General features: G+C 32.2%; 2 protein-coding genes and 1 long non-coding RNA gene across 3 annotated transcripts; 2 read left to right on the forward strand and 1 right to left on the reverse strand.

Annotated features, from left to right (window-relative positions):
- Positions 1-7,097: 7,097 nt before the first annotated feature.
- Positions 7,098-9,565, forward strand: LOC123662269 (mediator of RNA polymerase II transcription subunit 6). The gene is made up of 5 exons (XM_045597135.1): positions 7,098-7,412; positions 7,647-7,821; positions 8,510-8,615; positions 8,754-8,908; positions 9,286-9,565. Exons 1-5 carry the CDS (start codon positions 7,213-7,215, stop codon positions 9,496-9,498), a joined length of 849 nt encoding a protein of 282 aa, XP_045453091.1. The 5' UTR covers positions 7,098-7,212; the 3' UTR covers positions 9,499-9,565.
- A 479-nt stretch (positions 9,566-10,044) lies between these two features.
- Positions 10,045-24,217, reverse strand: LOC123662271. The gene is made up of 3 exons (XM_045597136.1): positions 24,068-24,217; positions 23,821-23,936; positions 10,045-10,240 (listed from the first exon to the last, which is right to left on the reverse strand). Exons 1-3 carry the CDS (start codon positions 24,131-24,133, stop codon positions 10,081-10,083), a joined length of 342 nt encoding a protein of 113 aa, XP_045453092.1. The 5' UTR covers positions 24,134-24,217; the 3' UTR covers positions 10,045-10,080.
- LOC123662272 lies at positions 12,457-20,967 on the forward strand. The gene is made up of 3 exons (XR_006744465.1): positions 12,457-12,711; positions 20,823-20,852; positions 20,935-20,967. It is a non-coding gene; the product is annotated as an uncharacterized LOC123662272 (long non-coding RNA).
- Positions 24,218-24,631: the final 414 nt, after the last annotated feature.

Here is a 24,631-nt window from a genome sequence, read left to right on the forward strand (position 1 = left end):
GTCTCTCTCGGACTCATCTCCAGGAGTCATAGAGCAACACGGAGGGGAGTGGCCATTGCGTTTGTTACCAATACAAAACTTTCTGTCATTTTTTGCGGGGGGAAATTACACACATGCACACTTTATCTAAATCCCACACAAAAATAATCGTCTGTCACTACGAAACTCACACATACTAAATTAAAATCACACTTACATTTTTCACACACACATAGATACATTCTGTGTTATTACAGTATAATGACACGCCGCAACTACACTGAAAAGTTGCTAACAGCCGTGGTTGTAACAACTGTCGATATGCATTATCGATAAATTCAACTACTCGGTTAGGGAAATAATGTTTTTAAAGTGATACAAAGGTAAGATATTATTATAAAAATAGACTTAATTTATTATATACTACAAATCAAACATCTTCATGTAAAATAAACGATTATAAAGAGTAAAGATTTGATTGTTTGTTTGTTAGCATTGAATAGGCTCCGAAACTATTGGACCGATTCAAAAAATTATTTCATCGTTGAGAAGCTACACTATCCTTGAGCGACATAGGTTATACTATATTTTTAAAAATATTAGGGATCTTTACTAAAACTCCAATAATGTAACCCAAGGGATAAAAAAATATCCTAAAAAATTCCTTACATTGCGTGGGCTGCAAAAACTAATGATAATAGAAATATATAATGTAGTAAGACTTTGTAGAACACATCATTATCTACAATAATTGTATTTACTCGCAAACGAAAAAAAAAACTGACTTCAATTACATCGACAAGTAATACAATATATGTAATATATACGCGTTATCAAAGGTTACTCAAAAAGTTGTTATCAGATCTCGATAAAATGTAAGCGCAACCACATGATAAACATCAGCTTTCTATTAAATTAAAAATCATCAAAATTGGTCTACCCAGTCAAAAGTTCTGAAGTAACACACATAAAAAATACACTCGAATTGAGACCCTCCTCCCTTTTTGGAAGACGGTTAAAAAGTGTCGCGACAGCATATGTCTAACTATTATAATTATGTCACAATACGTTTGGTGCAACGTTGTTGTGCCAAACAATGCCAGTCTACAATAAACGATTTAAAATTAACCCACATTTTGAGGAGTTGATGATGTACACTGTGATGTCAACGAATCAGGAATAGGGAGCGTAGCACTAATGGCATCATAAGATGATAGCCTGTCATCTGCTAGATTGAATGATTTGTTGATGACTCTGAAAGGATGGACATTGTTAATTTTTGATTACCTTGTACATGAGACAAAAAAAACTTACGAGACAAAAACAGTGTGGCGTTAGTGTTGGTTTGGTGCCCTCGACTAATCCTTCTATTGTTCGCCAACACTTGAAAGTTAGTGGTATTGATATGATCTGAACAAATTACACTATTTTTTGTGGGCGTCCAGGTTAATCTGTTATTACCATTTTTTTCCATGTATCCCTTAATTGGGATTTTTAGAAAACCTGCCAAATTTTTATATAAAATATTATGGTGGAAGTTCACATTAAGTAATTCTAGTTAAATGTATTAATACTCATAATACGTGTATTATATTTAATTTAATGCAATTTTATTATATAACTATGTTTATTAAAAAAAAATAGCAATATAATATTTTAAATAAATCAAAATCTCAAAAATGTCTGTCTCCTCTTTTGCCTTTGCCGTTTTTATCGATAACCATCTACAAACAAACCGGTAACAACACTATCGCTCGGCGACAGTGACTTCTCGGAAATAGACTCCGATCAGTCGCTCGACCGATCCGCATATTGTATGCGGGCGAGCGGCCTGTGTTTGTAAACAAATCGAGTCAACACGAACGATAATATTTGTAATTTTTAAGTTAAAAAAAGGTTTAAAAGAAGTATACAAGTAATATTGTGATTAAAAAATACTTTCGTATGAAAGGTAACGCCATGTTTTAGTAAATTTGACGTGGCAGATCTTTTTTTGCAGCAAAAAACAGAACAATTTGGCATTTTTTGAAGGACGTTGATTCAATCGCGCAACTAGATTTAGTCTAGTGGTCAGTGCGGCTGCAACTAGTTTTATTGTTTGCATATGGCCATTTGGCCTTATACCTTGACAGAGGGGAACGCCAGTACATGGCTACTCCCCTCCGTGTTGCTCTTTGCCAGGAGTTGATGGTGTCCCGTATTCTTTTAATATTAAGTGTAATATTGGTTCTCAAAGAGTCATTTTGAATTTCCTCAACTCTATTTTTCAGTCAGAAATACTCCTTGATGAGTGGAAGACTCACATCATCATCCCAATTCTTAAACCGAAAAAGCCTGAAGAAAATCCTGCAAGCTATCGTCCTATCGCTTTTTCCACCACACTATCTAAAATTATGGAACACTTTTTAAAAAATAGACTTGAGTGGCTGCTAGAAAGCAGAGACATCCTCTCAAGGAGCTAATTTGGATCCTGTAAGGGCTTCAGTACCATGGACAGTCTTGGTACTTTGATCACAGACATCCATATTGCCCTTTCGAAGAATGAATCGCTGTCGGGGATGTTCCTTGATATTTCGTCTGCTTATGATAACGTGTGTCTTCAAATACTCAGACAGACTATGCTACATCTGAGTATCCCAGTGAAGATTGTCAACTACATCTGCAACTTCCTTTGCTCCCGTTCCCTTCTTATCTCTCATAAAAATCACCCGTTTCTTCAAGGATGGTCTGGAAAGAACTTCCCCAAGGATCAGTCTTAAGCCCCCTGCTTTATAGTTTATACACCTACAACTTAGATATATCCGTTAACTCATTTTGCAATGTACTTCAATATGCAGACCATAGCTTTGTATGTGTCCACCAGTGATCTCTCTGTTGCCGCTGCTCGTCTTAACTCTGCTATCCATTACCTAAATGAGTGGCTCACAGAACATGGCTTGAATATTTCTGTGGAAAAAAGTAGTATTGTCGTTTTTCCCCGCTCAAGAACCATCCCTTATTTAACTATAACCATCAATAATCAGGTTTTTCCGGTTTCAGATAAAGTTAAGTTCTTGGATGTCTTTTGGATTCCAAAATGACAGGAGTCCACCATATAAATCATGTCCTAAGAAAGTGTGAAAAAAAACTTAAACGTTATGAGATGTCTTTCTGGAGTCTGGTGGGGCTATTCCTATACAGAAGAACTTATATATAACGCTCTGATGCGTAGCCATCTTGACTACGGATCTTTTATCCTCGAGCCATGTCATAAAACTATTATACGCGAACTAGACAAAATTCAATCAAAAGCGCTCCGCATAATAGAAGGTGCCGTAAAGACCTCTCCTATTATATCTATTAGATATAGATCGCTCTACCTACCTATACAGTTGCGACGCCAATACCTCTCAGACTGATTTCTCTTTAAAACACTCCAACTCTCTTCCCATCCTTTTTCAACTAGACTACACCTACCCTCTCAATTAGTTCTTTCTTCATCCTACTGGTCTCACAAATCTCCCCCATGTTTATTTAAAAGCTATAATAAATTTATAAATTTATTGGCCTTCCTTCCCCTGTCCATCAGGTTCCATTCGATGCTTTAGTTCTACTTCCCCATATTTCTTTCAATCTTGGTATAGATAAAGGATCTCATTCAGCAAATCAGCAATTTAACTACTCCATGAACATACATTACAAAGATTGGTATCATTTATTCTCAGAATCTTCTAAACTCTCTGAACAGGGATGTATAGGATCAGCTGTCTGGATTCCGAGAGTTAATGTACTTCTGAACTGCAAAATGCCCCCTGCCTCTTCAGTTTTTACTGGGGAAGCTGTGGCTATCTTAGAGGCTCTTTTGTTTATTGAGTCACACTAATTAAACAACTCCAAAATTATAATAATATATATAATAATAAATATAAATAAATTCTCGGACTCCAGAAGCTGCCTGCAGAGTATTTTATATAATCCATTTAAGTCAATTAATCATTTCAAGTAAATTTAAGTTCCCTTTTATCCTAAAAATTGGACATCTCCTCCTTAAGTGTCTGGCACAAAACATCCGTGTCGAGATGGCTTGGATTCCGGCTCACAGTGGTATTATAGGGAATGAGAAAGTAGATTTTTTAGCAAAAGAAGCGACAACATCAGGTGATCTCAACCACTACAAAGTCTATAGACATGACTTGATCTCATTAGCAAAGACACGAATGATGCGTGATTGGTCTGAATTCTGGTCTCACTCAAGTGTTACAAAAGGGAAGTTCTATGCTAGTGTACAGGGATCCATTCTTGTCAAATCATGGTTTATCAACTATAGAAAGGCTAGTAAGTGGATTACCTCAACTGTCTGCCGCATAATTTTAGGTGATTCTTGCACCCCTGTCTTTCTTCACAAAATTAGAGTAAAGAACTCTTCACTTTGCGAATGTGGTCTTGAGGAAGGCACTCTTGAACACATATTTTTTAACTGTCCAAAACTCCACTTTTCCCTCTATGATGTTCTTCCCCCTGAAATACCTCGCTGAACTAACCTGAGGTCTCTTTTATCATTAGTTCACTCTCAGATTCTTGATATTTTATGTACATATAATAATGAAAATAACATTAGATTGTAGCACTGTTTGTCTTGATTAACCCTACTAACCAATGTTTATACATGTTTGTTTGTCTTTTGTTTCAGATACTAACTCGGCACTTAGTAGATTCACTCAGATATTGGCAAATCCTTCAGGGAGCCAAGGTAAAAAAAGAAGAAGAAGAAGAAGTATACATGTACTTATATTATTATTACATGGTGTATACGACCGTGTAATAAACCAATGATAAAATAAAAAAGTAATAAACAGTACCTATTAATTGTAAGATAAAAGTAATTTCTTCTTAATAGAGAAGTCCCACAGACCGGCTCACTGAATTTGGCCCCACTTTTTTGAATTTTTGAATTTTTATTTTATTTTAATTGTTTGTTCGTCGTTTGTTCGTTATTGTTCGATTGTAAAAAATATTTGTTCGTCTTTTCTTTATTTACAATTCATTACACAAATGTTCACCCTAAAGTTGGCTTACTTATATCTTTATTTTTGTAGCTCATATTAATTAATTTTGATTAATTATCGTTTGTTCGATCACTATTGATGATTGTTCGATCATAAAAAGTAAAAACAAATAGATTCTTAATTTTTTTTAATCATCAGAAATCTGTAATTGAGAAACTTATTGGCCGTGTTCCACTAAAAGCCCGCGCATGGATTAGTCTAAAACTTAATTCAATCATTCTATATCTATCCTCCCTATTTTACCTAAAGTCCTGGAATCTATATTTCACCTCGACAAAGGTAACGCCATGTTTTAGTAAATTTGACGTGGCAGATCTCTTTTTGCAGAAAAAAAACAGAACAATTTGGCATTTTTTGAAGGACGTTGATTCAATCGCGCAACTAGATTTAGTCTAGTGATCAGTGCGGCTGCACTGATCACTAGACTAAGTTTTATTGTACGCATATGGCCATTTGGCCTTATACCTTGACAGAGGGGAACGCCTGTAAATGGCTACCCCCCTCCGTGTTGCTCTTTGCAGTATGCAGACGATTCACAAATATAGGTACCGTTATTTTGGGCTGACTGAATTGAATGAGACAGTGAACCACCTTTACAAAGACCTTGCTGCAATCTATCTACTGGCCGAATTGTTTGGACTTATAATAATTATCGGTATCAGCCGTTTGAGAAACCGTATTGCCTGGGAAACAATACCTCCTGTCTTGTACTGTAGCACACCGATAACCTATTGCGAAACATTTTTTTATAAACATGACGTATAATTATGATATTAAAGTGCAATAAAGAATATAAAATTATATATTTAATAAAATTTTAATACACCTATATAGTATTTTACTTTGTATAACAGACTATATTGATAGCCTACTCAACTATTTATAATAATTTTTTCCTTGGTGTTCTGTAAGTATTTTACACAAAACATTAATATATTTGTGGCGACATCTATCACGCGAAATACAAAACGACTACGAAACTACGTAATTAGAGAAAAACTGACGTATGCTACATCGCGCTATCAGAGTTTTCAAAGTAATTAAGTATATATACAAGAACCCGACAACAAACGTCGGGGGCGCAGTAGCCCGCCAGACACAACTCCCGTCTGGTCGGAGGATCCTCCCTTTTCCGCACGCTACAAATTGGTGACCCCAAAGCATGAACAGCAGCGCAACCTTCATCGTCATCATCACTTCCTCAAGCTTTCGAGCAGCAAGAAGCATCCAGCATCTACGGCTACTACGGGTATCTTGACCACTAGCATGCAGCGGACGCGCATTCCTGGTCATCACCCACAGCCTTCTCAGCGACTTTGGCACCGCACACTGCACTTCGGCCGGTCACAAAGCAGAGACGCTCTTCTCTCCCTGTCGACGTGTCAGTCAGCCACTACGCATCACCGCAGACAGTTCCGACGCAGCATGAACTACGCGGCACCTGGTTCCGACTTGTCAACACAGCAGTCAGCCACTACGCATTACCGCAGACAGTTCCGACACAGCATGAACTATGCGGTACCTGGTTTCGACGCCTTGAAACATTCCAATGGCCCGGCAAGCATCACAAGATGTCAAACCTGCTATCGACCTCCTGTCTCGGAGGGGAGTGATGTGGTGACATCTATCACGCGAAATACAAAACGACTACGAAACTACGTAATTAGAGAAAAACTGACGTATGCTACATCGCGCTATCAGAGTTTTCAAAGTAATTAAGTATATATACAAGAACCCGACAACAAACGTCGGGGGCGCAGTAGCCCGCCAGACACAACTCCCGTCTGGTCGGAGGAACCTCCCTTTTCTTCACACTACATATTTATAAAAAAAAAAAAAAAAACATTCTAATGACATTTTTTTAACGATATCAATAATTTTATTGGAGTAACTAATACTTAATCTGTGATTTTATTGTTTGGTAACACAAGAAATGTGTACAGCTACGTTTATACCACAGAGTATAGTAATACTTACAGAAAGTTTATACTAATCTGTGGTACTGAATGAAGACTTCCAAAGAGTAAAAGACTTCATAAATAATCATTTATCAAAGAGTATATAAGTCATTTATTTGATAATCGTGTTCACATTATGTTAATAATTGCCTCATATACAATGTGTATTATTTTTTCATAAGGTTTTACGGTACAGTTTCTAGATTTGAGTTAATTATAATTTTACAAAGATGATGCCAGGACGGATTGGACATCTGCCTATAGCAGCTGAGAACCCTTTGGGTCTTTCTTGGCATGATTCTGCTTGGATACCGTCTTTAAATCCATCAAATATAATGGACTATTTTTCTGAAAGATCAAACCCTTTTTTCGATCGCACGTGTAATAACGAAGTCGTTAAAATGCAACGGCTTAGCATGGATCAATTACAGTAAGTAAACAAATAGAAAATACCCCAATGTCAAGAGTAACTGTTCTTACCGATTCTTCTCTGTAGTATCTAAAGTTTCCGTATCGGTGGTATCATCATATTAACCATAATTTTGTTTTTATCGATTAATATAAATTTTATATCTAAAATGACAATTCAAGAGTACTTTTGAAATTTAGATTTAAGTATAAATATAGAATTTTTTAATTTTAATTATGTATAATGTTCTTTCAGAAATATGACAGGACTTGAATACATCTTGCTACATGTACAGGAACCTATTCTTTATGTAATTCGTAAGCAACATCGACATAGTCCAGTTCAAACCATTCCACTAGCAGACTACTACATTATTGCTGGTATAGTTTACCAAGCTCCTGATTTGGCTAGTGTTTTGAACTCGCGATTAGTAAGTATATTTGTAAAAGTTTAAGATCTATACTGAAACATGCTTTTTTATATATATTATTTATTTATTTATTTAAACTTTATTACACAACTCAAAAAAAAAAAAACATAACAACACATCGAGACAACAGGTTGCACAAAAGGCAGACTTAAGGCCATACAGCCTTATTTATCTACCAGTCAACCTTAAGGCGTAAAATGGTAAAAATAGTAAAAGGTAAGTGTTAAGGTAGGACTATAAAACAGTACAAGCAAAATAAACATACGCATATAAATACAGAGATATACTTATATATATACATACTACAAACAAGATATAAAAAAAATACGTCCATGACGGTGCGATGATGACGATTATATTATATATTTCATTTTATTTTCATTTTATTCTACACTTGCCATAATTATTCTTGTATCCTAACTTTGCAGAGCATGGCATTTAATGGCCATTTTTATTATTTTTATCAACAAGCCAAGCTTGTAAACTCGTGTGATATAGTAATTATAACTCCTAAATTATGTTAATTTTGTGCTATTGTGCACAAAATATAGATTAAAAAAGAATATATTAGGATTGCGGAAAACTGGGAGGTCAGGCACGAACTCGTGCAAACCTATGTCCAGCACTGGATTGCAATAGGCTGAACTGACTGACTGATATTTGATTTAAATGTTGTTGTGTTTAACAGTTATCTGCAGTTCACCATCTACAGTGTTCGTTTGAAGAAACTATGACATACTCTAAATATCACCCAAGTAAAGGATATTGGTGGGATTTCAAACCAAATAAATCAGGTAAAATGAATAAAGTAACTATTACCTGCAACTGTAATGGATAATGTAATAGTTATGTTAATTTTTTATTTTAGACATTTTTCTATTAATAGATGGACATGTTTAATGTAAATTTTCCATTACATATAACCTTTACAGGCCCTTTTAATATGGGACAATCTGCTCCAAAAGAAGTTGCCAGTACACCTAAAGAGGAACCTTCAACATTGTTCCAAAGACAGAGAGTGGATATGTTGTTAGCAGAATTAGTGCGACAATTTCCTTTACCGGTTACGCAAACAGCAATAAATCAGGTAAATTCCATGTAAGTTTTACTTATAGAGTGCAATTGCCATAAAGCACATGTTTATAGAATAGAAATATTAGTTTCTGGTCTGTTCCCTATGTGTTTGAACCACCTTCCTATGACAGAATGTAAAACAGATGCTCCTGATTTTCATCACTATCTGATAACAATCATCATCACTGATAGGGAACTTGTTAGCTAACTTTATAGAAAATCAGAGAAGCAGAGCTCCAAATCCCAAGCTATTAATAAATAAAAGTGAGTAGCTCACATTTATTAGGTGGTCAAGGGAGGGTCATCATTTACTGTTCTCAGATTATTAAGTATCCTTAATTGTATTATGAAAAATGTTTCATTTATTAAAATTATTTTCATTATTCACAGAATGGTGTTACAGTGAAAACAGAAAATTCTAATGATAAGAGTTCAGAAAAGGGTGGAGAGGGTAACTTAAACAATATACAAATCAAGCAAGAACCCATGGATCCTATTAGCTCAGATATGACTAACGGTAATATGCAAGGACATATGGAAATTAAAACTGAAATTAAACAAGAAAATATGAAACCTCCACCAGAAAAGAAACCAAGAATATAAACTTTTGTTTAAATGATATTGAAAAAAATCAAATGATATTGGAAATCACAAAAAAGTATAAAACCAATTTTGTTTTTTTTTTTGTGAAAGTAAAATTATACATTTTAATTTTATTTCAAAACTAGCTGTGCCTGCCACTTTGTCTGGCACGTTTGTTTTATCTTTATTTTGGGTCTTTATGTGTTCAACATGATTCTTTAAATTGGCATAAATTTTTTATTTATCAACCAATTGATATGAAACAAACAATACATGTTAAGTGAAACATACTGCAATATATTAGTGAAAATCACGTTTAAATCAGATAAGCCTTTTCTAAGATTAGCATGCAAAAACTCACAGACAAACAGACAAATATTTTAACAATCATAGTTTTGGGTGCTAGTTGTGATGATAAAGGTCCCAATATTATTTTTTCTTATATACATGTCTCACATGTACAGACAGCGACCTGTTACATTTTTATTATAAGTATTGATTTAATACTTTGCTATAGTTTCTCAAAATTAAAACTATTGGGATTAACACAAAATGAAAACGAATATGTTTTATAAATAAAATATTTTTATGAAATATATTTTTTTACGTTTCATTTACAGATGTGTTTAAATACTCTTCATTTTTCTCCTTTTGTGTGTTGTATAAATTGAAAATATTCTCCTTTGTTGAGTTTCCATTTATGCAGATTTGACAGTTAATCTTACATGGGTCACTTGCTGGTCTCTCAATTATCTGCTGCTTTCTGAAAATATGTTACAAGACACAATTTCTTCTTCTTTCTTTCTTTTTGAATGTAAAAAAAAAAATTATGTCATTTGGTAGTAAAGTTTTCAATACTAAACTTAAATACACAAACACAAACAACATACGGATATTTAACTTTGAATTGGCACCCATCTGACATTGAGATCATTTGATTCCAATTTGTAGACAAACAAATTGTTTTGTGTAGAGAATTAATTTATAATAAATAGATATAGATCTTTTTAATAAGTGAATTAAAAGTGTGCTAATCCAAAATTCCAAAGCCTCATATATTTATGCTGAGATGATTAAGATAAGTCAAGTATGAATAGGTTCAATTAATTTTTACTAATAGACTCAACATAATGAATTTCCTAGTCGAAAACTTACATATTTCTAAGTAATTTAAAACTTAAATCTTATGAAATATCCTGAGATTCTTGCAAAAAAATTAATGTGATATAAATGTGAAGTACACAAAATTTAGTTCATAATATGTTAATAGTAGTAAAAAAGTCATTCAAAAGCAAAATTATTCTTCACACTTAAACTTCTTAATCATATAAACATTAAGAAACTAAACGTGCATTACAAAAAATAAATATAACTTAAATCAACTATGTTTAACCCTTTAACCGCCGTGCAATAATTCGCGTGAAATGCCTGTAGCGCCAGCAACCTTTAGGTACAATTTTCATAGTGTTGTATAGTTATCGATAAACAAAGTAATGAAATTAATGAAATAATTTAATAAATTAAATTTAATTACAAAATTGTAATCAAAGGTTTAATTTCTTTATGAAGTATAGTACTGCACATTAATTAATCTTCAAACATACATTAATCAGTCTTTAAACATGCTTAATCAGTCTTGATTGTTATTTCTTCATAAAAAATTAATACTCTGGAGATGGACACGGGCTGAAAGTCTCTTGATTTTGTGTTAAGTCTTTTGCACGAGTATTACGTATTATAATTGTGTGTTGCAGGCAAATGGAGAAAAACCGACTTCAATTATATCGACAAGTAGTACAACATAGGTAGACGAAAAAATTGTCGAGTAAATACGCACTATCAAAGATTACTCCAAAAGTTGTAATCAGATCTCGATGAAATTTAAATGTGACCACATGATAAGCATCGGCTTTCGATTAAATTAAAAATCATGAAAATTGGTACACCCAGTAAAAAGTTAGGCGTATTTATGAGTTTCCCTCGATTTCTTTAGGACCCCATCATCAGATCCTAGTTTTTTTATCATGGTACCAAACTAGGAAAATCTCTTTTCCAATAAAAAAAGAATTATCAAAATCGGTTCGGTCAGTCGGTATATATATTTATATATATATATATATATATATATATATACATCCTGCTAATAATTAGGCGTCCCACATGGGCCGAAATGCATCTAAACTGGCGTCCACCTCCTTTAGACGTCCGCATATCGGACGCCACTTTTTTAATCGATGTCCCATTAGTCCTTTTGGCTCTAGCTACCTGTACAACAAAAATCGCCGGAAGGCAAAAAATCGTTGAGACATTTGCATTTGTATAACTAAAACTTCCGCGAAATTCCGCACCAACGGTGCAGCGCTAGTCTAGCGCGTATATCGACAGAGCGTATACTCTGCTAAAACTCTTCCGATACAACCGATTATTTGACGTCCTATTGCGACGTTGCCAAACTGACTGTATTTGAAGGTTTTGAAATATTCAATTAAGTCAAAACAAATCATTTAAAAACAGTTTGCCGAAGTTGCTACGCACGTGTCGCTGCTTATTTGACGCTCGGTTGCAAAATACTGCTTAAGTAGTAAAATAAAATAAAAGTACACTTAAAAGGAAAAACTGAGGCTTTAACGAATTTACGAATTGAATTTACATATTAAACGGAAAAGTGACACTATTTTGTCATAAAAATAAAAATATTTCTATAAGTTAACTAGCTGACCCGGCAAACGTTGTCTTGCCGCTAAACGCTATTTTAAAATAGGGGTTGGTGGTAGAAGGGTGAAAACATAGGGTTGTATGTATTTTCAACGCCAAATCATAATAAAATAAAAAATAAAATAATTTATCTAAAAATTAAAAATTAAATTTAGGGGTGGACTACCCTTAACATTTAGGGGGATGAAAAATAGATGTTGTTCGATTCTCATACCTACCCAATATGCACAAAAAATTTCATGAGAATCGGTCAAGCCGTTTCGGAGGAGTTTAACTACAAACACCGCGACACGAGAATTTTATATATTAGATATACATTATCTATACTTTTTTGCATGAATATGGAAGCCAGGCTGGGTAGCAGTCTTTGAATCTGAAAAAACAAAGGTTCTGTTACATTTAATACATTTTTGCAATGATTTTTTATTTGGTTACTGAGCGCCCCTACTGAAAATTTGTGTTTTTTGTTTAGTGACGGTTTGGTCATGGACGTCGAATATGTAGTGGTTCGAATAGTAGGTATTAGGGCTTGGAATACCGTTAAAAATTCGGTAACGTTAATTTGTCAAGGTCGGCATAACGTTATTTTTGGAGTAACGATACTTTAGATACCGGTATTTTTCACCCATTTTACCGTTATATTTTTTACCGGTAAAAACTTAGTTAACGTTATTTTTAACGTTACTTATCTATACCGTTACTGTTAATTGCTACTGTTAACGTTATAGGTAACGAAATTATTACGCTCGTACAATGTAAGAAAGAGACAGATTAGATTTGTAATTTTCTTAATTGGTTTTTGAATTATTACAGAATACGCCGTTTGTTTAGTGTGCACATATGTGATCTATTTTTAAAACAGTGATGGAATATGAAATAAGCCGTTCATTGTGTATTATTTATGTGTAATACTGTATCCATATAGCTTTAGAATTAGTGCAATATAAATTGGAAGTACTTAATTACAATTACGTAATTACACATGCATTATTTAGAAGTTAAGTATGAGTAGCTTTCTTAAAAGTCAACACGGACTGTTTTTGTAGACCAATGAAAGAAGAACAATTCTACCATACATTATTTGTTACATGTCAAAGTGTTTATGCAGTGTTTTCGATAAAACTTTTTTTTTATACAACTAGGTCGGCAAACTAGCAGTAGTTACGTATGTACTAATCTTCAAATAAGCGTACGGCTCACCCGATGGTGACCCTGTTGGATATATTTATTTGGAAAAAGTATTAAAATATCTTAAGAAACCATCATACCACTTAATAAGACTTTTAAGATAATAAGTCTTTATAACTCTGTAAAACTGAAAAGATCAAATATTCTCTAAAATTTCAGATTTTCGGACTTATACTTTTAAAAGTCTTATTAAGACATGAAGATTTTTTAAGATTTTTTCAACAAATATTGAAACCAGGCTAGCGATTTCCGTAGATTACAGCCCTGCAACACCAGCAGCATCACAAGCGTTTTGTTTACCATATGTCTATTGCATAATTTATGCATTTAAAAGTTCGCAAAACAAATCCAGTCAAGGTCAGATAATATAAAACTTGCGTAAACATTAGAAATCAATATGTGAATTAGATAGTAAGTATAATTAAAAATTGTTATGCAGAAACTAAACGTTATAAACTTTTTCTTAAATAATAGATCTAATAATTCCAATGATTGCTTTTAAAAGTTCAATGATTATTTTTTGTATAAACTTATAAAGTCTGATCGTCTCTTATTGAATATCATATATATTAATACCTACGCTAAGGTTTAAGATGTTTGCCTCCCTTTTGGGAAAAAACCTCATAGGTAATTTCTCAACATAAATTATGTATCATTTTATTATAGATAATTGCTTGCTCTACTGACATCAACAACTAAAAATTTATGATTGCTTTTGTTTTGTAAATTAATTAATTATTAAAATTATATAGGTATATGACTGCTTTAATTTTGAAACAAGGTCAACATGATTGACGGTCCGTAATTTTTTTATTGTTCAATTTCAAATCAATTCACGTACCTATAATAATACTTTTTTGTAATTTTGTAAAGTGATAATTATTATACTTATTTAGTGCGAATTATTTGCACGGGTATATCTAGTAAAGGGTATAATACTACAAAGATAAAATTTACGAGGTGACTGTAGGTACTCGAACCGAAGCAGAAATTAATAATATGTAACCAAGAGCGGATCCAGCTTTGGCGCCAGGGGAGGGGGGGGGGGTGTCATATAGTCGTAGTCGAGTCACAAGAAGTTAAAATTTAATTATTAATTTTAATAATAATATATACACATAAAAAGTAGATATTTTATTAATGTAGGTATGTAAGTACTGCACTTAAAAATTAAAATAAATCCTAAAAAAAAAATTAAAATAACCCGTAAAAATATCTGGATCCGCCCTTGTGGCTTGTATTTAACCATGCACTTGCAAAAGGAGGAAATATTTTAGAAGGTATCCCGTAAAACAGCTTATCAAAATTTCTAAATGACAGTAATTGAATCTTATATGCATTGATCTATAAAAAACCCCTTATAATTATGAGTATATGTAACAGCTATGAAAAAATAAATAAAACAGTTAGATTTTCGTTGTTTTATTTTTTAATAAACATACAAATATGTTAATATTATATATATACATACATATACATAAAGAAATTAACAAGCTAAATCTAAAATATTTATTATAAATATATCTTAATGTATAATTTGGATATATTTTATCTATGTCTGATGATGATGATGATTGATGATATAATTTGTAGAGGATGATATAAGTGGAGCAGCTTGGTGGATTAAGCTCCAATCCTTGTCGTACGTGTAGAAAGAGGCCTATGCCCGGCAGTGGGATGATACAGACTGAATGCGACATGCGAATGCAAGTAAATATAGTAAATAACAAATAAATTTACCTGTAAATATTATTTTGCTTAGTAATGCTTTTTTTTTAACAGCAAATTGATTTAATTCGGTCTTTTTTATTTGTCTTAATTTTGATTAAATTTGTTTTTGTTTGTTTTGATGTTTAAGTCTGATTTTAATTTTATGTTATTTAATCTATTCTATTTTAATTTTAATTATTTTGTTTGATATTTGTGTTTCAATTTATGAAAATTATATGTATTTACTGACTAAATTTTGATTAGCTTAATTTAACTTGATTGGATTTTATACAATATAATAGGTTTTTAGTATTATTAAATGTAATGTAAATTGATGTCATTTAATTTGTTTTGTTAGATTCATAACAACTTGTTGGTTTTACTAATTAATTAAAATTGATGTATCTCGTCTGGGCTTAGTTTAGTTTAATTTGAGTTCATTTTATGAATTACTGGCGACCCGCCCTGGCTTCGATCAAAACAAAAGATAAACAACAATTATCAACAAAAAAAGATATGTACCTATTCTATTGAGTTCTTTTTTTGAACTGAAATACTTAACCTTAAAGTTTGATTTTCGATAGTTAAAAATACTTGCCCTAATGATAAAGTGCTTCAAACCAGAAGAAATACAATTGATAAATTATGATTTTAATCTAATCCTATCCAACCTGGGTGACCGATCTTAGCTTGGTATTTTTAGTAAATCGTGTTTTTTTGAAATCATATTTAAATACGGATTACATATTAATAAAATATGAATAATATTTTCCGATTTTACCGTAATAATAATACAAATATGAACTGGTTATTTAAATAAAAAATCATGAGTGAAATTAGAAATAAAAAGAAAAAACAAACAATTCTGGAGACGTGGGGATTTGAACTCTGGTCTTCTAGATTACTTCCGACCGGCCGACTTCCCACCGAGCTTTATTACAACTTTATTAACAACTTCGAAATTTACCTTCATATTATAACGATATTGTAGCTATTTTTTTCAGTGCCTAAAAACCGGGATAAAACGACATTTTCTAAAAATGGATCTTAGCTACCTACCTATATCGCACTTTAACACATAAGGAGCACTTTATTTCTCATCTCAATTTACAATCATCTACTTGATAAATATGTAAGTATATAATTACCTATAATATTATATCATGTATTTATGTGTGTACGTATATAAATGTATGTATGTAAGTAGTGTGTATGTATATGTATCTATGTAAGTGTATGTATTTATACCTGTAAGTATGTAATATATTACACTTCTTTAGCTATTACGTTATTAATTCTTGCACTGTGTTCCCCGCTATATGACACTCTCTCTCATGACCATTGGTTGACTGGAAGAGATCTCTTCTAGAGATAAGTCCGCCTTTGCCATCAACTTTATGTATAATTTTTCTGTACATTATTTTTAGTGAAATAAAGTATATAATATCGATTTATCGCTCCCGAAATCCCCTGCATACATTTCATGAAAATCGTTGGAGCCGTTTACGAGAATTAGATTCTATCTATACTAAAATTATAAAATTGAAGACCTTGTTTGTTTGTTTATTTGAACGCGCTAATCTCAGAAACTACTGGTCCGATTTGAAAAATTCTTTTAGTCTTAGATAGCCCATTTATCGAGGAAGGTTATAGGCTATATATACGCTAAGACCAAAAGGAGCGGAGCACTAATGAAGAATGTTTCAAAATCGGGGGTTATTTTCCTTTTGAGAGCTTCCGCTGCGTGCGCTGTGAAAACAGTTAAAGTTTCGCAAAAATCATGTATGACAGAATTGATCCAAAAAAAAGTCCGCAACAGCATATATCAATCTTTTAAGGTTGGCTCACTATAATGTTTTTTATGCTAACCAAGTTTGTTCTAAAATAATGCATTATTTGCGAAGATATTTTTATAAATATGATATTAATCCTTATCTAAATAAATACGTTATTCATCACAAGTATTTAATTTAAAACAAAATAGCCTTTTACATAATTCGATTTCAATGAGTATCTCAGGAGATATCGCAGTTTTAAAATAACATCACAGCAAAATAATGATCAAGTATTGCGCGCGCCTCTGTTCTAAGCTAGTATATATATATACAAGAATTGCTCATTTAATAGTATTAGATGTACTATAACTGAGGTTTAAAAATTAACGTCATACAATTCCGAGAAAACTTATTGCGCTGAAAAGCACGTTTTGTCTTTAAAAAAGAATTCACTTTAGTATTTAAACACCATATTATCTATTCTCTATCTATATATTATTATTAAGAAAAATATATATATTTTTCAGTTTTATGCTTTATTTTATTTTGAGTATTTGCTATTGTATAATCAAGATTTCTTATAAGTATTGTTACACTACCTGTGCCGCGACTTCATCCGCGTGGAATTAAAAAAAAATATTTATAGTTCGCAGAGTTACAAAATAAATAGATTTCTAAAATAAAAGTAGCCTAAGTTACTCCTTATTACATCAGCTATCTGCCATTGAAAGTCCCGTCAAAATTGGTCCAGCCGTTCCAAAGATTAACCGTAACAAATAGATAGATAAACAGACAGACAGACAGACCGACAAAAATTGTAAAAAATGTAATTTTGGTATATGTATTATATATATATATATATATATTTATATATTTAGTATACATCCATATGAACTTAGTAAAAAGCGGTTATTTTAATATTACAAACGGACACTCCAGTTTTATTTATTTGTAAAGAGTATAGATGTACAGCATAACTCTACGTGTCGCGTTTGCTTCAATATGGTTATTCATTTAGAAATGTAGTCTAATAAAATAACATTAAATTTTCTATGTATTATAACATGTAAAAACTGCTATTAATTCTTAATAAATAAATTACTTGCAAGAGAAGAGTCATACACTAAGCATCATATTTTATGATTAAAACCCACATTAATTTTTGACTATTGAAAAAAAGTAGCAGTAAAAAATTGTCAAGAGAACAAAAAAAAAAATACATATTTTAAAGGCGAGAGCGTTTAAATTCAGAGTGGAACAAGAATAAAAATACTTATTACTAAACTAGCTGCGCTTGCGACTTCGTCCGCGTGGAATAGTGACTGTCATTTTCAACGTGTTTCTTTAAATTAGTATAACTTTTTTATTTATGAACCTACTGACATGAAACAAACACTAAATGTTAAGCTAAGCTTACCACAATATATTAGTAAAAACCGTATCTAAATCGGATAAGCCGTTTCTGAGATTAGCGTGCACAAACGCACAGACAAACAGACAAAAGTTCTGAAAATGATTTTTTTGGGTGCTATTTGCGTTGATAAAGATCCCAATAATATTTTTTTCTCATATAAATAAAATGTCCAGACAGCGATCCACAGTCCAGCGATTACATTTTTATTATAATTATGTATTAATTAATCATTTATTTATTTAACATTAACACCAACAAGACATACACTAACAAGAACAGAAAAAGAATGAATTTTTACAAAAATATTAATCATTGAAAAAATACTTAGCAATTAATGACAAATTTACTATAATTGAAATTTATTATTGGAGTGATAATTTATTGAAAACGTTGCTTTTAGGTAGTACCACAATTTCCCGACAAAAAAAAAAAAACAAGACATAAGCTGTGCTTATGTCTACACACATTAAGCTGACGTATATCTACGTGCTAATTAATACAAATGCGAATGTAATTTTGTGTACGTTCGGACTATTTTTCTATGAGTTACAAGTTTATTAGAATATTTTTTTAAAGTAATGATTCGAAAGGTTATTTTTCAATAAATTTTGTTACGTTTTTATCTTATTTCTTTACATGAAATAAATATTGTTTAATAGAAACTATAAGCTAAGGTATGAAATAGAAAGATGGATGTCTATGTGTGTAATATGTCACATTAAAAAATAGTAAGTAAGTACCTCTATTAAGCACAAATAGCTAAATTGAGGTAGGACACAGCAAATAACTCCAGTTAAATTATAATTGTAATCGAAGTATCCTCATTCCTTGGGTAAAAAATTATAAAACATAATAAATAAATATCATATAACATACACACACGGTCGTCGGTTTCTATGGTAAGCAACATAATGCTTGTGTTACAGATAACAGCCGACTGTTATAACTATTTTTTTTATAAACATACATAGAAATAATACATATATAAATATATAGATACAAATATTATATTACACCCAGACCCAGGCGGGAATCGAACCCGCAACCCGCAGGACAGAAAGCAAGGCCACTACAAACTGCGCCAACGGGTTAGTCATAATATATGTATTTTGAAAACCTAAATGAAATAAACAAAAACTTATTCAATAATTGTATTATAAAAAATTCAAAGCTTTATGGAGAAATATTGTGTTATTTATTGTGTACTGTACACAAAAATATGACACGGTACATGATTAACACAATATTTCCCGTATAAAATAATTAATCCAGTATTAAATACAGTATTAGATAATAATTATTACATTTAGAAACTGATTCGCTAGCCCGGATTAATTATATGTATTTGCAATGTAATTTAGATATATCGCAGAAGAATAAAATTATTAACTATAGGCAGTAACTATATTTTATACGTGTTTTAACAAATAACATCCGATACAATGTATTAATGAATGATTAAAAAATATATACAAAATAAATCCTTTAAACGAGAGAATAATATCTTTAAACGAGCAATTTTTGTATATATATATATATAATCTCATTCTTGGCTAACGGTTCCAACTAGCTAGCTAGGATTCATGTTTAGAAAATGTCGTTTTATCATTGTTTTCTTGCAATGAAAAACTGCTACCTACATTATTACAATACTAAGGTAAATTTCGCCATTCCTTATAAGGTTATAATTGCTCAGGTGGGAAATCGGGCTATCCAGAATTTAGATGACCCAGGTTCGAGTTCAGATGTGTCCAGTCAGATTACTTTTAATTTTTTATCTTTATCTAACATATCGAGCAAACCTCGTTCATCCAGGCACCTACTATATAATTAGATAATAAAACAAAATTTTGTTTAGTTTATGTAGTCTCATACAGTTTATTTTAAAAATAAAAACAATTGCAAGTTCTAAAAAGAAAACCACGAATCCTTACGTACCTAAATACAAAATGAATATCTAGAAGCACATATAATACGTGAAACATAAATTTTGTTTGATATATAGGCGCATATGTTATTTTATTTCTTATATGTATAACATAAGTACTTAAATATTATTTTATGAATTTCAACAATAATGAAATAAAATTAAATAATAAAATGAGAGAGATATAAATCAGTCATTAGGACAGTACTCTTTTGAGTTCGCCATTATAATTTCGGAATACATTATACCTACATAATGTTCGAATTAAGGATACGTAAACGGTTGAAATACATTGATGTTCGTACCTACAGCGTTATAATCCAATGGCACGCGCTGTTGCCGCTTTTATCAATCCTAGCGCGTCGAGTTGAAGGTCACTTGCACGGAGCGGCAACGTCGTAGAAGTATCGATAAAAATTTCGTTAATTCTTGATATTAGAGGTAACGTTATCAGTATCGTTAAAATTCTATTTAACGGTAAAATTTAACGTTAAAAAACGTTTTCGTTACCGAATTACCGTTAAAAGTTTTAACAGTAAAACAGGTATCTGTTAAAATTAACGCTATTTACCGGTACTTTATAATGGTAATTGGTAACGGTAACAAGCCCTGGTAGGTATACAGATTTACGACGTCCGTATATAAGGTAAGGGCTACGCAATACGTAACACATATACGGACGTTAGTTTGACGCATACCGTTATTAAGGATACAAAGTTTTTTTGCAGCTGTTCTGGCTTTTGACCCAATCCAGGCTACACGCAATGCCGTCAAAAAAATTTGGGACACTTTTAGACAATGAAAGTTTTAGAATTACTCTCGGTCTCCGGTTGGGAGCTCCACTGTGCTTTGAACACAGATCTCCGTGCGGAAAAGAGGTCGATTCTTTCGGACTACACGGCCTTTCCTGTAACAAGAGTTCGGGTAGGTTTTCCCGCCACGGTTCCCTAAACGATACTATAAAAAAGCTCTTGCTACCATCGACGTTCCTGCTCTTATCGAGCCTACTGGAATTAGTCGCAATGATGGCAAGAGACCTGATGGATTGACGTTGGTTCCCTGGGAAAGGGGACGGGCGCTTTTGTGGGACGCAACCTGCGTTGACACACTTGCTCCTTCTCATGTCAGGGAAACAGCCTTAAAAGCGGGAGCCACAGTGGAAAAAGCTAAAACGACTAAACGGCACAAGTATTCGTCATTAATTTCAAATTACATCTTTGTGCCATTTGCAGTCGAAACACTTGGACCTTGGAGTAGCAGTGCTAAATTTTTTTTAAATGAGATAACTCCTCGCCTTATTGCCTCCACTGGTGACAAGAGGGCTGGTGCATTTTTTTGCCCAGAGAATCGGCATAGCGATTCAACGAGAAAATGCTGTCAGCATTCTTGACACGATTCCACGCAGACATGATTTATACCAAAACTATCTGTAAATATTTAGTTCTTAAGTTGTGAATTGTAAATATGTATAATGTTTAATAAACTATTGTTATCCACTTTAAAAAAATTAGAAACCTACTTAAAAGATATACTTTATATTTTATAAGTAAATATTGTTTGACGACGTTTAAATTTGCCAGACGACGACTTAGGTAAATCATTCTAGTGAATTAGAGTTAAGTAGTTAGACTATTTAGTCTGTATAAAAAATATTTTAGCCGTGAGACATTTTTATATTGAAAATGATAATAATATGTTGTTTGTAAAAGCAGGCAGCACAACTATTTGTGGCTATAAAACTTAATTAACCTATAAGATTCGTCAGCGAAGAAGAAAAAATAATATCCTGGTATTCTTGGATGCCCAGTTACCCATGTTCTAAAATTACTTGAAATCCGTTTAGCTGTTTTGGCGTGATGAAGACACAACGACACATACAAACATATAAAAAAAATGTTCGATTCAGTAACCTGTATTCATAGACCGTATCACTTTTTTTAAATATCTTCAATGTACAGAAAATATCCGTGGCAGGATAAGGGAACATTATTTATTATTATTCTTTGACGGTTCGCAAGAAAGTGGACATAACCTGCGAACCGTCAAAGAATACTTATAACAAATGGACACAACGATAAATAATTATTTATTATATTATTATTCTGATGATGTGCTACGTCGTCAATAATTAAAATGTTAAAAGCCTAAATAAAATATATGTTGCAACTCATTAAGAGAGCTATTATAAGATGAAAAATTGGAGGTGTTCCTATGACCGTTACATGTTAAAATTTCAACGAGCGTAATAGAATTATTTCTTAAGTTAACGATAGATGATCACACCTACTAGAAAACTGGCAACGTCGCATTTCAGCTTACTTCTCACTCATTTCATCATTACTTATATAGGACGCTAAATAATCGGTGCATTAAGTGAGGCTATATGGATATATGGAGGAAGCAATAACATAAGTATCATGAAAGGGGTTCATAAATGGTTGGGCACAACTGTAAGCAGAATATTCTCAAAAAAGAAATTTAAAGAAATTGATATAACCCACGGAACTCAAAATGAAAAAAATAAGCAACATTCGCAGAAAAAACATATAAAATGTAAGCATAACTGAGGGACGTCGTAATAACGCAGTTTGTGCTTGACGCCAAAAATGTATCTGGATGTATATATATATATATATATATATATATATATATATATATATATATATATATATATATATATATATATATATACTAGCTGTGCCCGCGGCTTCGCCCGCATTGAAATCAGTGTTTCACAAAGTTTTCCAGGCAAATTTCCAGAGAAACTCTCTTCAAAATCAGCTTAGCCGTTCTGTAAACCTTCCTCTTGAAGCTTTCTCTCCATTGGTGAAACCGCATGAGACTCCGTTCAGTAGATTTTGAGGGAATCGATCACATACACTTTTGGGGACTTTGTTTTATAATACACTAACTGTTGCCGCAACTACGTCCGCATATTTATTAAGATATGACTATTAAGAGGAAAGGGTACCGAAGAGACTTTTCAAAAATAGGTATTTAAATAAAATGTTTCTGTCTTGCTGCATTCCGCTACCGCGCCCCGCACGCTCTCTGCTCTGTTTTATATATGTGTGACTGTCGTGTTGTTAGTGTGCGTGCGCCAGCTATTCAGCTATTAATTGTTGATGATATTTTAGTATTGGCATGTTTCTTTTGTGATTGACTAATAGCGCAGCGTTATTTTTCTGAATTTGGCTTGTTTTATTGAATTTGTTCTGCATCGTATTGCTGTGACTCGGCTTACTATTATTGAATTTCATAAATTACTTATTATTATGTTTTATTATTTTGACTTGGATACTCTTTGTGACTTGATACATGACTATTTTTGTGGGTAATTATCGAAATAATTAGGTACTTTATTTATGAATTAGGTATGTAATTACATGGTTGAGGTGTGTGTAAGAATGGGTATTGAGATACATACATAATTATAGTGTATACATGTAGTATATAGTATAAGTGTAAGTATAGTAAAATGCTGCTTCTATTACTGTAGCAAATTATAAAATTTTACTGTTTTATAAATTTCGTTACAAGGGGAACTTTATAGGGGGAAATAATAAACTTTAATAATAACTGATACATGATAAATACCAATTTTCGTTACTTACGTTGCTGCTTTATATCCTAATTGTAATCCAAAGTTTAAGCCCTGTTCATAACCCACATCAAAACTATGTTGAAATGAAGAAGATTGTCCATCTACAACTCCGTCTGAGTATCCAACCTAAACATTATTAAAGTTGTTCATAATTTGTTGTACATACATGTATTTAGATAATTTTTAAATTATTTTGTACAACAAAAATAATAAATAAAATTTGAACTTATTTAGTTTACTGTTTATGTTAGAGATACCTTGTTAATGCTTTCGACAGTTCTTTTAAAAGTTTTACCAGATATAACTGAACTTTCGTCAAACATAATTCTTATTATCAATTATAATTTAACCATTCAGTTCAGTTAAGTTCTTTGCTTAATGGCTTTTAGTTGTGTCAGTTTGACACATATCATTTCGCCAATGTTTTTTTTTTTTATGTCACAAGGTCGGCAAACAAGCTAGACGTGAGGCGTATTTATTGGAACAGATAAAAATAACAGGTATTTGAAAGTAACAAATACCAACTGTTATTCTGAATTTGAAATAACTGTTATCTAAAATAACATAACAGATACGTAAATATCAAATACTTATACCAAATACTATTGTTACTTGTTACCGCAACTGTTATTAACAGTCTGTTATTTCTCGAATAACATTTCTTATCTCACTCTAGCTCATAAGTATCGCGCCTTGCAAAATAGAGAAACACCTAGTATTTTATTACACAATACACATGTTTACCTCTCAGTTGCACTACAATGCCTATACCATGCCAAAAAGAGAAGCACCTAGTATTTATTACCCCAAAATTATAGTTG

The sequence above is a fragment of the Melitaea cinxia genome, chromosome 18 (genome assembly GCF_905220565.1).
Source record: "Melitaea cinxia chromosome 18, ilMelCinx1.1, whole genome shotgun sequence".
Classification (NCBI taxonomy): Eukaryota; Metazoa; Arthropoda; class Insecta; order Lepidoptera; family Nymphalidae; genus Melitaea; species Melitaea cinxia.